At 39.0% G+C, this 13,665-nt stretch overlaps 1 protein-coding gene across 1 annotated transcript; it reads right to left on the bottom strand.

The window, feature by feature from the left end:
- Window positions 1–3,852: 3,852 nt before the first annotated feature.
- On the bottom strand, window positions 3,853–7,943 carry SIVA1 (SIVA1 apoptosis inducing factor). Its single transcript, XM_081313756.1, has 4 exons — window positions 7,662–7,943; window positions 5,753–5,956; window positions 4,509–4,665; window positions 3,853–4,065 (listed from the first exon to the last, which is right to left on the bottom strand). Exons 1-4 carry the CDS (start codon window positions 7,777–7,779, stop codon window positions 4,008–4,010), a joined length of 537 nt encoding a protein of 178 aa, XP_081169882.1. The 5' UTR covers window positions 7,780–7,943; the 3' UTR covers window positions 3,853–4,007.
- Between the last annotated feature and the right edge of the window lie 5,722 nt (window positions 7,944–13,665).

Below are 13,665 nucleotides of genomic sequence, written 5' to 3'. Positions count from 1 at the left end.
CATGCATTATAAAAATACTATACTTTTTACCTATCTTATAATATCTAGATATAACATCCTTTTAATCAGTTTATATTTCACATATATCAATAAAAGTTACATCAACCTACTATTTTAACATTTCATATATTATAAAACATACTATATTACTTAAATCTCTTATCCTTCTTGTTATAAGGCCCCCTTGTGTTCAAAATTCTCTGTTCTTTTAGCCATATTCAAACAAATGTTTATTCACGTAATAGTCCATCTGGTAGGGCGAGTCAAATCTCTTGTATCTGTCTCTGGTCGTCTTCTTTTGCAGAGTAATTTTCCAAGTTGATGTAATCCGCTTACCCAGCAATTCCTGTACTTTTACAAATGTTGTTGGGAATACAAAAGATGAAGTAAGATAAATACTTTTTGTCTCCCAAACTTTGATGGTTCTCCTGATAATTCCATTTTTTCTTGTTGTATCAGAACCTTGAAAATTTTTTTCCTGTTTGTGTCAAATTATAATTCTTTTTCTTTGTTGTTTCAACAATTTATTTTATTTATTTTATTTATTTATTTTATTATATTTATATACCGCCCTTTCCCGAAGGACTCAGGGCGGTTTACAGGGTGATTAAAAAAAAATACAAAAGTTAAAAACAATTAAAAAAAATTATATCCATCCCTGAACAAATAAAACCCCAGTTAAAATTAAAATCCTCAGCCTAGGCCAGAGAGCTCGAAGAGCCAGGTCTTCAGGTCCCGGCGGAATGAACGGAGGTCGGGGGCAGTCCTAAGCTCCACTGGCAGCTGGTTCCAAAGGGCGGGCGCACCCACAGAGAAGGCCCTATCCCTGGGTGTTGTCCGCCGGCAATCTCTTACCGGCGGTACCCTGAGAAGACCCTCCCCGTGGGAGCGCACTGGACGAAGGGAGCTTGATGCCGGCAGCAGGTGTTCCCTCAGATAACCCGGACCCAAGCCATTTAGGGCTTTATAGGTCATCACCAGCACCTTGAATCTCACCCGGAGGGCAACCGGGAGCCAATGCAGCTCGCGGAGTAGAGGTGTTACATGGGAGTATCGGGAAACCCCCATCACAACTCGCGCGGCCGCATTCTGCACCAGCTGAAGCCTCCGAGTGGTCCTCAAGGGCAGCCCCATGTAGAGAGCGTTGCAGTAGTCTAAACGGGAGGTCATTTGATCATACTCTTCTAATTTGTAGTCTGCTGTCTGATTTATTTGTGCCTTTGTTGTTATTTCCTGGGTTTTTTAATTGTAAATTTAGATTGGAAATATGCTTATTTAAATCATCAAAGTTGTTTCGGATTTCCTCGTGCTTTTGAGTCTATTGTCATTTGTATTTGTGCTAACATTATATTTTCTCCTGGAAAGTATTTATCTTGCCTTGAAGTATTTCTTCTGAAGGCCCTTGATTTTCCAGGCTACGTCCTTCAGGAGAAAATATTGAATGTGGCACCCTATCATTTTTTGATATGTGATGTCCATGTTGTCTCCCCCCTTCAAATAATCTTCCATCAATGTTTTAATTCAAAGGTCAGTTTATCAGTTAGTCAAAATTACAATTCAGTATATTAAGCCACTTTAAATCCTTCCTACAGATTCTTCTCTAAAAGATTTGCCAAAAAAACAAGGGTTTCTTTTCCATAAAGTTTTTAGATTTAAGCAACAGTCCAGGTGTGGTTTTTTTCCAGACACTTTTTAATCTTATAAGTGGCTCTTCCTTTGTTCCCAGCTGTCTTCAGGGTTGCTTCCAATTCAAAGGAACAAACCTTTTTTTGTTTCTAGGCACTCTGCCAATTTCTGAGTCCTTATTGTTAGTGTTCTATTCTCTGAGTCTCCACTAGATCTCAGCAGTTCTTTTTTCAGTTTTCCAATCCAAGTTATTTTTGTTATATATTTTTATAATTCCATCAAAAAAAATTAGGGTATAGTCTTGAGTTTTTTAGTTCCTAAATTTGTCCAGACCGAAGTATTTTAAATCAAATTTTAATATATTTCTTCCCTCCTTTAATATTAATTCACCGCTTCCATCTGTAAGGGAATGGGGATACAGTCCCCTCCCTTCACTTCTGGAGGTTTTCTTGCTTTGGAAATCTTTTCAAGGACTTAGATAGCAGATAGAAGAAGATCAGTGCTCTCACCAATTCCAAGCACGCTGTTCACCAATGTTTAGGTTTGTGCTCTGGGACTTTGGCTGCAAGCAGCTTGGGTTAGACGCTGATCTCACGCTAGCCTTTCTCCTGTCAGGTTTGGAGGGCTTTCCCCAGATCAAACGAAGTGATTGCCGTCGCTTCGTGATCAACGGAGCGCCCCTCCTTCATGGTCACCTCTCCGGGGCAACTTCGAACCCATCAAGGGTCCTCCAAGCAGGAAGAAACTGGCTGTGGGGAGCGGAAGTCCGCTCTCGCGCGGCCATGCGCTGCTGGCCCAAAAACCAGAAGTCTTAACTTACATACATTCTTTACCATGTATAAAGACAAATCATAGCTAGGAGGGTTGAAAGTGTTTGAAATGGAAATAATGTTTTTAATGAATAGTCACTTTAATTGTAGCTATTCTGTAAAAAAATGGTAATAAAACTGCAGCCATTCATGAAGTTCTACATTTTTTCCAAAGAGGATCATAATCAAATCTAAGTAATCAACTCACCTCATTTGGAACTCAGATATATATATACAATAGGGATTTGTTGAGTTAGCATTGGATTCTTAATTTGAATGTTTGTTTAAAAAATATTCCTCCTTACGTATGGGAAATATGCCAAGAGTGCTGAGACAGATCATGGCACCCTGCAATTTAAATGGTACATGGTTGAGAGCATTACTGTCTAGAAACAGTTCTACACCAAAATCTAAATGTACACTCAACTCCTATGCAGGAAGACCATTACTGATAGCGTTAAAAGCAGGTAAGAGAGTTCTTCTCCATTCCCACCCTAAATAAGTTGGGTCATATTGTTTCTCTGGAGCAGTTCAGATCACACAAGGCAATTTTACTGCTGATCCTGACTATAATCAAACTGAATCTATTACGTTTTCCAAGAATTCTCATGTCACAACAAAGTCTTATATTTCCTCACCTTAAGAACTTATTTGCAGATATGAAATACTATTTCAATAGGATAATTCAGTCCCCAGAAACACAGTATTAAGAATGCTAAGAATATTTGAATGCAATACCTGCTGGGATACAAGGAAACAAGCAATTTGTTTTGAAAGTGGGATTTGTAGTATTAATTTCACATTGAAATTAAAGTTATAATCTTTAAATATGATAAAATGAATCATATTAACCTATAACATGTCCTTAAGTAAATGTTGTATATCATACACATTAGCAGACATTATTTTAAGGGGCTGTGTCAATTAGGTAGCATAACTGATATCTTTTATATAAGGTAAAAAGAGACTGAAGACTGGATTTGTATGGCAAGTACTAGTATCATTTAGCTTAATACAAAAAGACGTGCACTTCGTTTTTTTATAGAAAAAATACTCTTTTTCAACATATCAAGTTTCTTTCACATAGAAGTGTCAGATTACAGATAAACCAAGAATTATTTTAAGATTAGGATAGTGATTTTCAATTAGAAATCAAATCTATAAACAATTTTCTTTTATTGGATACTGCAAAAATAATATGTCAGGTATGCTCAAATAAACCTATCCTGTTTACTCTCACTTAGATATTCATTTTATCACGCTCCAACTCCTAATGCTGATGCAACAAAAGTACTTCATTAGGTCTCCAAGGTTCCCAAACTAAATCTGAGAGCATGTCTGGGGATACTAAGAATCCATTCTATATTCTCTACAAGGGATATAACATTCATATTTATCAAGCAACACAAAAATCAGGTCTTATCAAAATATAAAATATTTATTATATTAAACTACAATTACAGAATATACAATATTTAGAAAAAGGCACTCCACTATCTCAAAAACCTAATTATTTAAAAGCAATACATTCTTTACAACACTTAATGACTACCATTTCCTAAAAACAGCAGTTTATTCTTTGTACATTGAGCAGCCACTGCAAAAGATTTGATCTCCAACATCCTCTGATCTAAAAAAAAAAGATAAGTTAGTTTAATCTCTTTTGATTAGTAAGTTCTAAGAGAACACAACTTCTGTTACAGCTCTTCCACATGCAACAATGCTTTGTGAGAAAATTAAGCTTTGAAACATAAGAACTGCCTAAAGACTGATTTAGCTATACTGTAGTAATTAATTCAGCCGAATCTAGCTATCTCCAATGTTACTGAATTCAAGTAATAAATTATAGTGTGTAAAATATTCCCTTCTGTCAAGAATCAAAAATTACTTTGATTTCTGGGTATCAGATCTTAAAATTGTTAATGCAAAACTTTCTGCAGCCCCAATTTACCTCACATCATCTTTATTAAGTTTTGCATGTAGTTTTTGTCATATTACAACTATAAATCCCTCCAGAATTTATCAGTTCAATACAACCAAAGGAAATTAAGCCATATCTGGATAGGCACTTACTCTATAACTGAGCATAATGAACAGATAATGGTGCTGCAACAGTTGCAGAGTTTGGTGCAGTTCTGGCATATGTATTGATCACACTGCGTGCAAACTTCTTTGTTGTCAACTGTTCTTATACAGGAGGAACAGGCCTTTGACACTCCTACTGGCAAAACTGTGTATAAACAAGCAGATTAGTAAATTACATTTCAGCACTGTTTGCCATAAACATCTCCTTTATACTATAATCAAATCAGTTTATTTGAACTCTCTAGTACAAAATCTTTATATTGATAAAATAGATTTATCCAGTAGATAAGGTATCAGTGGAGCTGAATTACCAGGAAGTGGGCCTAGGACTTTCTATATGCAAATCAGGTGGTACTACTTTTCATACATTCCTACACCAGATAAGATCATTTAAATACAATTTCAGGGCTTTGTCTTGCATTTATCCAATGAATACAACATTGCATTTAACTTTTACACAATATATTCAAAAATCTATAACAATACAATATTCTATAAACATACAAACCTTCATACATTGGGAACAAGTCTTGCTATTATTTGCTGTCTCCTCTTTTTAAAAGGAAAACTAGCTACAGGAGAGTATTCTTTCACACACACTTCATCAGAAACCAACCAATTAAAACTACATTGGCAATAATCTATAATTTATCATTATTCAAACATAGATACAGCTATCCTGAGTATAAAGAAACATTCAGTTTAGCATAACTTGATAATATTTCTTCTCAGAGTACAAATAAAGTTGCATTATTCTTGGAGTATTCTTGGAAACTACAGCAAATTAGTGAGAGAAATAAGCTATGCATGACAACAGAAAAATTGACAGAGGCTGGCTATATATCTTTACAATTTCTGTATCTGTATCATTTCTGCACTGTCTAAATAAAATTTGTTGAGAGGCCTTTTCCAATTATTATTTTATATTCCAAAAATCCATGTTGCAAAAAAGTTGGTGACGCAGAGCACCTAATGTAATTCTAAACAACTGGGGGAAAATTCCCATCACAAACTTAGGTCCTGAAATGCAGCTACTACCAGAAAGATCCAATGACAGTAATATCTGAGCACAAGTTTAATTATAACTACAACTTCTGAATTCTCTTATCGCTGAAAACAAGTAACAGCAAACAGCACATCTAGATATAAATACACGAAACAGGCTGAAAACCACAAATTATTACACAAATTATTAGTACATAAATGTTTGATAGCTAACTAAGCATCCTTACCCATTTCACTTGAACAGGGTTGTCGAAGTTTTCCATCCTGCCCAATTAACATTTGTTTATTACATCTGTGCCAAGAACAAATTTCTGTTTTGTCTATACATGATTCTGGATACTGTGCAATTAGATATGTTCCCACTGCACTTGCATTGCAAGCATTGTCCATGTATGTTTGAGCACCTTTGAAGAGCAGTTGTTTGGTTTTCTCTGTGATAATAAGAGAACAAGAACAAAGATCGGAATGTTATTAATGATATTCTAATTGTACAGTACAGAGTCACATTATAATGTATTATTCAATTCGTGTCTACTGTACAACCTCTTAACTACAAAACCTTGTAGCAACAAATATGATTTCAGTTACTTTTTTCTGCCTTCTGGTGGTTGGCTGGACTTTTGCAACCCAAATATGGTACTCCTCCAAGCTAACCAAGAAAGAAATTGTGAGCAACTTCCAATTCTCTTTTCTTGCAAAGAATGTCTAGAGCAGATGTCAAACACAAGGCCCGGGGGCCAGATCCGGCCCGCGAAGTGGTTTCATGTGGCCCGCGAATCCATCCTGGAAACAGTGAGGGAACGGCCCCCACTGTCTTGGCCCTGGCCCAGACACCCTCCTTCCACCAGAGATCCTCAGATCTGTCCCGCTCCTGCCCAGGCCCCCATAGGCACCCTTGATGCGAACGATGTAGAGCTGGCCATGCTCACCCAGTAGGCCATACGCACTCTAGCCACGCCCACCCAGTAGGCCACGCCCACCCAGTAGGCCACACCCACCCGGCCCCCTGAGGGCAACCGCAATGCTGATGCGGCCCTCAGTGAAATTGAGTTCAACAACCCTGGTCTAGAGGTTGAGAAATCATGAACATGACTTACCTAAAACCAAACCATATTGGTTCACTGTGTTCAGAATTATATATGTTGATTAAATTATAAACACCTCAGTTTTGATATATTATTAGCTTATCACAGTATCATAGTGACAGTTTTTAAATAGTGAACATCTATATGCAATGTTACACTCAAGTTAGCTGCTGAACAGAGCGAAATGGTTGGAGAGTCAACCGTTTTAGTATTTTAAGCCAGCAAGAACGTAAAATAGCCTTGAAAACGAAGCACAAAACCCTGGAGACTACAAGTGAGTGCACTTGGCCTGGGTGGGGGCGCGATAGACTCAAGTTCTGAAGTCAAGGGTGTTTAGGGAAAGCAAGGAAATCAAACGACTGGGTTCTTTTGGCAGATTAAAAATGACCCCCGTCTTTTTCATCAAATGCCTTGGGCCTCCCGCGCTTCGAACGCGACGCAGAGCACCTCTGGGCATACACTGAGCGCTTTTCTTGTCACGCACCAGGCAAGTTAGAGCGGCCGGAGATTCGGTTCTTATGGTTTACAGCAGGGGTCTTCAAACTTGGCCCTTTTATGACTTGTGGACTTCAATTCCCAGAATCCCTCAGCCAGCAAAGCTGGCTGAGGAATTCTGGGAGTTGAAGTCCACAAGTCATAAAAGGGCCAAGTTTGAAGACCCCTGCTACAAAGCTGGCTGAGGAATTCTGGGAGTTGAAGTCCACAAGTCATAAAAGGGCCAAGTTTGAAGACCCCTGCTATAAAGCTGGCTGAGGAATTCTGGGAGTTGAAGTCCACAAGTCATAAAAGGGCCAAGTTTGAAGACCCCTGGTTTACAGCGACAGGAAAGAGAGGGAGAAGGGAGCTTCGCTTTCTTCTTCCAAACAGCCGCCTTTCCGGAGGCCGAGCAGGCGCACCCGGCTCACGCCAGGGCGGAAAGGCTCCGCGGCGACAGAGGGGAAACGCGCCCTCAGCAACGGAAGGAAAACTCCCGATTCTCGCGAGGACAAAGCCTCACCGAGCGATTTCTCTGCCCCTTCCCCCCCCCTCCCCGTCCGCCGCGCCGCCTCACCGAAGATCTCGCGCCGGTACCTCTCGCCCATGACGCCCTGGCTCAGCTCCTTCAGCCGCACGCGCGTCTTCAGCTGCACCGGGGACGAGTCCGCGAACGGGCAGGAGCGCTTCGGCATCTCTTTCCCCACCAGGCTGGTCGGCGCAACCAGCAGTTCAGGCACTCGCAGCTCCCCGGGGGCTTAGCGGGACGATTAACGCCAAACCTAGCCGGACCTTTCTGCGCGGGAAAAAGAACTGGAGGCGTCAACCAGACTCCCGGAGGAAGCCGCTGCACGGCCGGCCCGCCTGCTTGGTCACCCGCATTTACGTCATCGGACCCTCGGCCAATCAGGAGGCGAGTTGAGGACCTGGGGGAGAAGAGGAAGCTGGGGTTCCGCTAGTGCAGGGGTAGGCAACCTCGGCTCTTTTATGACTCATGGACTTCAACTCCCAGAATTCCTGAGCCAGCGTAGCTGGCTCAGGAATTCTGGGAGTTGAAGTCCATGAGTCATAAAAGAGCCGAGGTTGCCTTGTTGTTGTTAGCTGCGAAGTCGTGTCCGACCCATCGCGACCCTATGGACAACATTCCTCCAGGCCTTCCTGTCCTCTACCATCTTCTGGAGTCCATTTAAGCTCACGCCTACTGCTTCAGTGACTCCATCCAGCCACCTCATTCTCTGTCGTCCCCTTCTTCTATTGCCCTCGATCTTTCCCAGCATTAGGCTCTTCTCCAGTGAGTCCTTCCTTCTCATTAGGTGGCCAAAGAATTTGAGTTTTAGCTTCAGGATCTGGCCTTCTAAAGAGCAGTCAGGATTGATCTCCTCTAGGACTGACCGGTTTGATCGCCTTGCGGTCCAAGGGACTCGCAGGAGTCTTCTCCAGCACCACAGTTCAAAGGCCTCAATTCTTTGGCGCTCAGCCTTTCTTATGGTCCAACTTTCACTGCCATACGTTGCAACTGGGAAGACCATAGCCTTGACTATACGCACTTTTGTTGACAGGGTGATGTCTCTGCTTTTTAGTGTGCTGTCTAGATTTGCCATGGCTTTCCTCCCCAGGAGCAAGCGTCTTTTAATTTCTTGGCTACAGTCCCCATCTGCAGTGATCTTGGAGCCCAGGAAAACAAAATCTGTCACTACCTCCATTTCTTCCCCATCTATTTGCCAAGAATTGAGAGGGCCAGATGCCATGATCTTGGTTTTCTTAATGTTAAGTTTCAACCCAAGTTTTGCACTCTCCTTCTTCACCTGCAACAAGAGGCTCTTTAGTTCTTCTTCACTTTCTGCCATTAGAGTGGTATCATCTGCGTATCATCTGCCTACCCCTGCGCTAGTGGGCATTCGCATTGGCGGGGAGAGACGTGACGGGAGCGGGGCGAGGCGGAGCGGGGCGAGGCGGGGCGGGGCGGGGGTCGAAAAAGAGCGGCGAGCAGGTTGAAATCGTTCAAGCGATTAGCGTGGGAGCTTTGGAGTAGCCCGCTTTTAAACCAATAGGTTCTATAGGCCCTATTGAGCATTCTTTTTTTTATTAAAGAGTTTTACAAAAACAAAATTTTACAATATATCCCCAAATCCCCCCCACCCCAAACCCGCCCACTTCCCCCCCCCCCACTTCCCAGAGCTAAATACAGGATTATAGTTACAATAATCATATTCTAAATAAAAATTATGCATAATATACAATTAACCAAATTCATAATGTGCTTTAACTCCCCTTTAACATAACTACAAACAAAGTACCAATAACAATATCCCACTAAAATCTACTCATAAGCTAAATGGAACTTTTTAGTCCCATATTTGTTCTGAATAAAATTTATCCATCTCCTCCAAACTGAAATATATCTTTCCTGTGAATGATCTTTCAAATCAGCAGAAATCTTAAGACATTTCTGCAAGATTCGAAACTTTAAACACCCATTCTTCTATAGTAGGCAAACTATACTTCTTCCAATATTGTCCCACCAGTAACCGTGCTGCTGTTATCATATTCAACATCAAGTTAGTTTCTTTAACATCACAATCTACAACAATACCCAATAAAAACAATTGCGGAGAAAACTTTATCTTTCTCTTAAAAATCCTTTGAATGTTCCACCAAATTTTGATCCAAAAAGCTTTTATATTTCTACAAGTCCACCACATGTGAAAATAGGTAGCTTCTAAACTATTGAGTATTCTTGAATAAACCTCATTTAGGATTCGATGTTGGAGTCAAGGCTTCATCAAAAATGACATGGGCATTTATCTCCCTGTTGTAATTTACATTTAAATAATATTAACCAAAAAATTAACTTACTTTAAAAACGTAACTATTATATATGGGAAAGCAAACATGTTTAAGGACTAGGTTTACTCCACTGCAGCCTTCACTCTTGTCACCAAATTCTTCACTGAGGAGTACATTTTTGAAAGCAGTGGGATTTATCCACTATGAGATGAATGTCATATTGCACAATAACATTTTTTTCATGGGGATAAGAGGCTAATGGACAATACGCAAAATTTCCAACATATTTATCAGTAATGCATGTTGATTCAGATTTTACCTAAAAGTTATATAACTCCTACTGGTGCCATGCATACACAACACCATGTGAGAACACAGAATTTACTATAGGATTCTTGGCTACATGTGATATATGATCCTGAGCTACAAATTCTCTTTTACAATTTACTATATTTGGTGATGTTGGAAGATTTTGGCCATATCTTTTTTTAAAAAAATATTGCAGTATTATCATTTACATTTATGGATGCAAATCCCTATAGATTTTCAGCAGTATATATACAATCCAAGAAATAAAGTAATAAACCTAAGAAATATGCAATAAACAAAGAGACGAAAAGCTGGTCCAGACTGATGCAGCATGTGTAGTTACGGATGCACCTCAGTATGCCCCTATGTCAAGCTACTGTGAGAGTTGTACTGGTTATTATTGGCTTCTAGGTGTAATTCAAAGTGCTGGTAGTCACCTGCAAAGCCCTATATGACACAGGGCTAAGATATTAGTGGGGCTATCTATCTCTTATTATTTCTGCTTACCTAACAAGATCTGGCATGCTCCAGGTCTTATTAGTGTCATTTAATGGAGTCCAAGAAGGATGCTTTATCTATCACTGCATTTGCCTTGTGAAACAACAGCCCCACTCTAGAACTGGATGGTTCAGAGCCTGCTGGCTTTTTAAAAGGTCTTGTTCTTCCTTTTGATATTGGATATTGTGTGGGCTATTAGTATGCCATTTGTAAGTTAATGTCCTGGTGACATATGTTTCTTTGCTGATTTTTATGTATTGTGCAGTTACTAATCCTTGTTGGCTGCCCAGAAAATGAAAGAATGAATTAATACATATAGCATGAGCATAGTAGACTTAACACAAATTCTGCTGGGAGAAAAATTGAAATCATATAGAATACATACATACAGAGTACATAAATTGATCATGCATGTTTTTATAACAAATTCCAATAATAATATTTTGGTTACTAAATTTTAGCTGACATTTATTTCAAACAGCCCAGTTTTTGCTGACTTCAGTCCAGATTGGTTTGGTATTACTACCTAATTTAATTCAGAGAGAAAGCAGGAAGCAACCAGCAATAACATATTTGCTTTGATGGTGCTTTCTGTTCATGCTCTCCTCTTTGTTTTGCTCATAAAATTATTATATCTTGCATCTAAATAACAAATGTTGCTGAATTTTGTTCACATATAGTCTTTTATACATATGTGTATGTTTTAGTGATGCACTTTAAAAAAGCTAAATATAATTAAGTCAACTACCCCAAACATTGTATCAAATTTAACATTACTTGGCATATAAAATTGGGTCCTGCATTAGTATCATAGCATCTTGTTACTGGAAGAACAAAGATAATGGACAAACATCTGAGTGCCACGAAGAATTTGGCAACTGCAAGGAAAATGCTAATAGAAGGGTGATCTTGATTAAACAATATATAAAGTCACACATTAGAGATGAGACTTAGATTATAATTTTTGAACTTTCATATGTGTTATAAAAATAAAGGACCTCTTTCTTCAATCATTAGTTTTTATGGACCAGATTCAATATAAAATCTGGTGTTATCAGTTCTGTATTAAAGACAGAAGTGATTCATGGTGTGGGAAGAATCCAGAGAAAGAAAAATTTTGGGGAATATTAAAAAGGCAGAATATATTTCCCCAAAGGATCTTAAAGGCAAGGCAGAAAAGCAAACCCAATTTTTCTTAATAGCCCCAAGCAGAAACTCAGCAGAAACCAGCTTTTAGAAATGCAGATGTAATAATCTATTCAGGAAGGTTGGAGCCAAGAAGCTAGAAACTGATGGGATTAGGAAGACAAAGACCCCTAAAATCTATATACCCGACCAAACTCTAAGAACAGGGAACATAATAGGATTAACCCACCAATAACAAAAGGGCACAGTCAGACTCAGGTCAAAGTACACGACACAGGAAATACAAAGCCACAAACAGGAACAGGAAACCTCAAAAGCCGCAGAAGGTATAAAAACCCACCACTCCCAGCTACATGTGGTCAGCTTTCCCAGAGCTACGCTTCTGTCTGGCTTTGCTCTTTAATAAACTATAACCTTCTTTCTATAACCTTCTTTCTACAAGAGCCTTGGTGGAGCAGTGGGCTAATGCCTCCTTAAGTAACACCAGCTGCCTGCAATTAGTGCAGGTTCGCATCCCACCAGGCTCAAGGTTGACTCAGCCTTCCATCCTTCCGAGGTAGGTAAAATGAGGACCTAGATTGTTGGGGGCAATTAAGCTGACTTTGTAATAATGCCGCTTGGGGTGTGTGTGAAAGCCCTAATAAGCAGGCATATACATAGAATGAAGGCTACTGCTAAGCTTGTAAGCCGCCCTGAGTCTTCGGAGAAGGGCGGGATATAAATGGAATTAAAATTAAATTAAAATTAAATTAATGCAGTCTCCATTTTGTTTATTTCTGGCTTGGACTGAAGCCTGATGATCAACAATGGGATTCAGGAAAAAAGAGACAATCTTACTTTCTCATAAGGCTTTATTGAGTAAATAAAAGAGCTATAAGATAAATACAGTTCCATTTACAATATACAAAATACTCAAGAGAACAGTTTTAGTGCAGTTTGATCATCTGGTTTACATTTGCTATATCAAGAATTCTGTGACATAGTGCATCATAAAAATGCTAAGCCCAAAACCTGACCTATTCTTGCCTGATGTACAATTAATACATTTTCAGTGTCTTATCATTCTCTTCCCCACATATTTTAGATAACAATTGCATTTAAACAATATACTAAAGTTATATTAAATTATTAAGCCAAATTGCACATGAAGCTTTAATAACCTAGGAAAGTCAAAATACAATATATATTCTGCAGGAAGAATGAATTATAGTATAACAAATCCTGACTACTAAATATTTAATTTCATTTGATGTTATTTTATGGGAACAAAGATTTCTGTTAAAATATGCCAAAATTAATAGATTCTCTGTGAATATTGATTTAAACAAGTGCAAACTAAAAGGCCTAAGGAAGATCCACTGACATGAATGGGAGCTACCAAAGTGTTCTTGCATAGCTCCCATTCATATAGATTGGGAGCTGTGGAAGTATTTGCTAATAGATTGTGGCTGCTAAAGAAACTAGGCTTCCTCTGCTTATAGCTGGCTTTTCATGCAACAGATATTCACTTAAGAGAAAATGCAAAGCTGGGCAGTGGAAAAATGTCACGCTAAACAAAAAGTTATAGCAAAGACATTTCAGTTATCAAGCTAGACTTTTTAAAGTGGAAACAAATCATTAAATGTAGTGAGCAAATAACTGATAATGTATTATGGATATGTAATGTAGGGTAAAGGCCACTTTGGTAAACTTTGCTCAGATCATATGTGCAGAGATATGGTAGGTTGAGGGAGTCTTGAATTATTTCTGACAGGACTAAAATCTGTCTGAAATGCAAAGGGATTAATGGTGTTCCTTCTAGAACCGCAACAAATCATTTTTAAAAAGTCATTTAGAAAACT

Source organism: Vipera berus (assembly GCF_964194415.1).
Source record: "Vipera berus genome assembly, chromosome: 1".
In the NCBI taxonomy this organism is placed as follows: Eukaryota; Metazoa; Chordata; class Lepidosauria; order Squamata; family Viperidae; genus Vipera; species Vipera berus.
The sequence above is the reverse complement of the archived record's forward strand: the minus strand, read 5'-3'. Positions and strand labels throughout refer to the sequence as shown.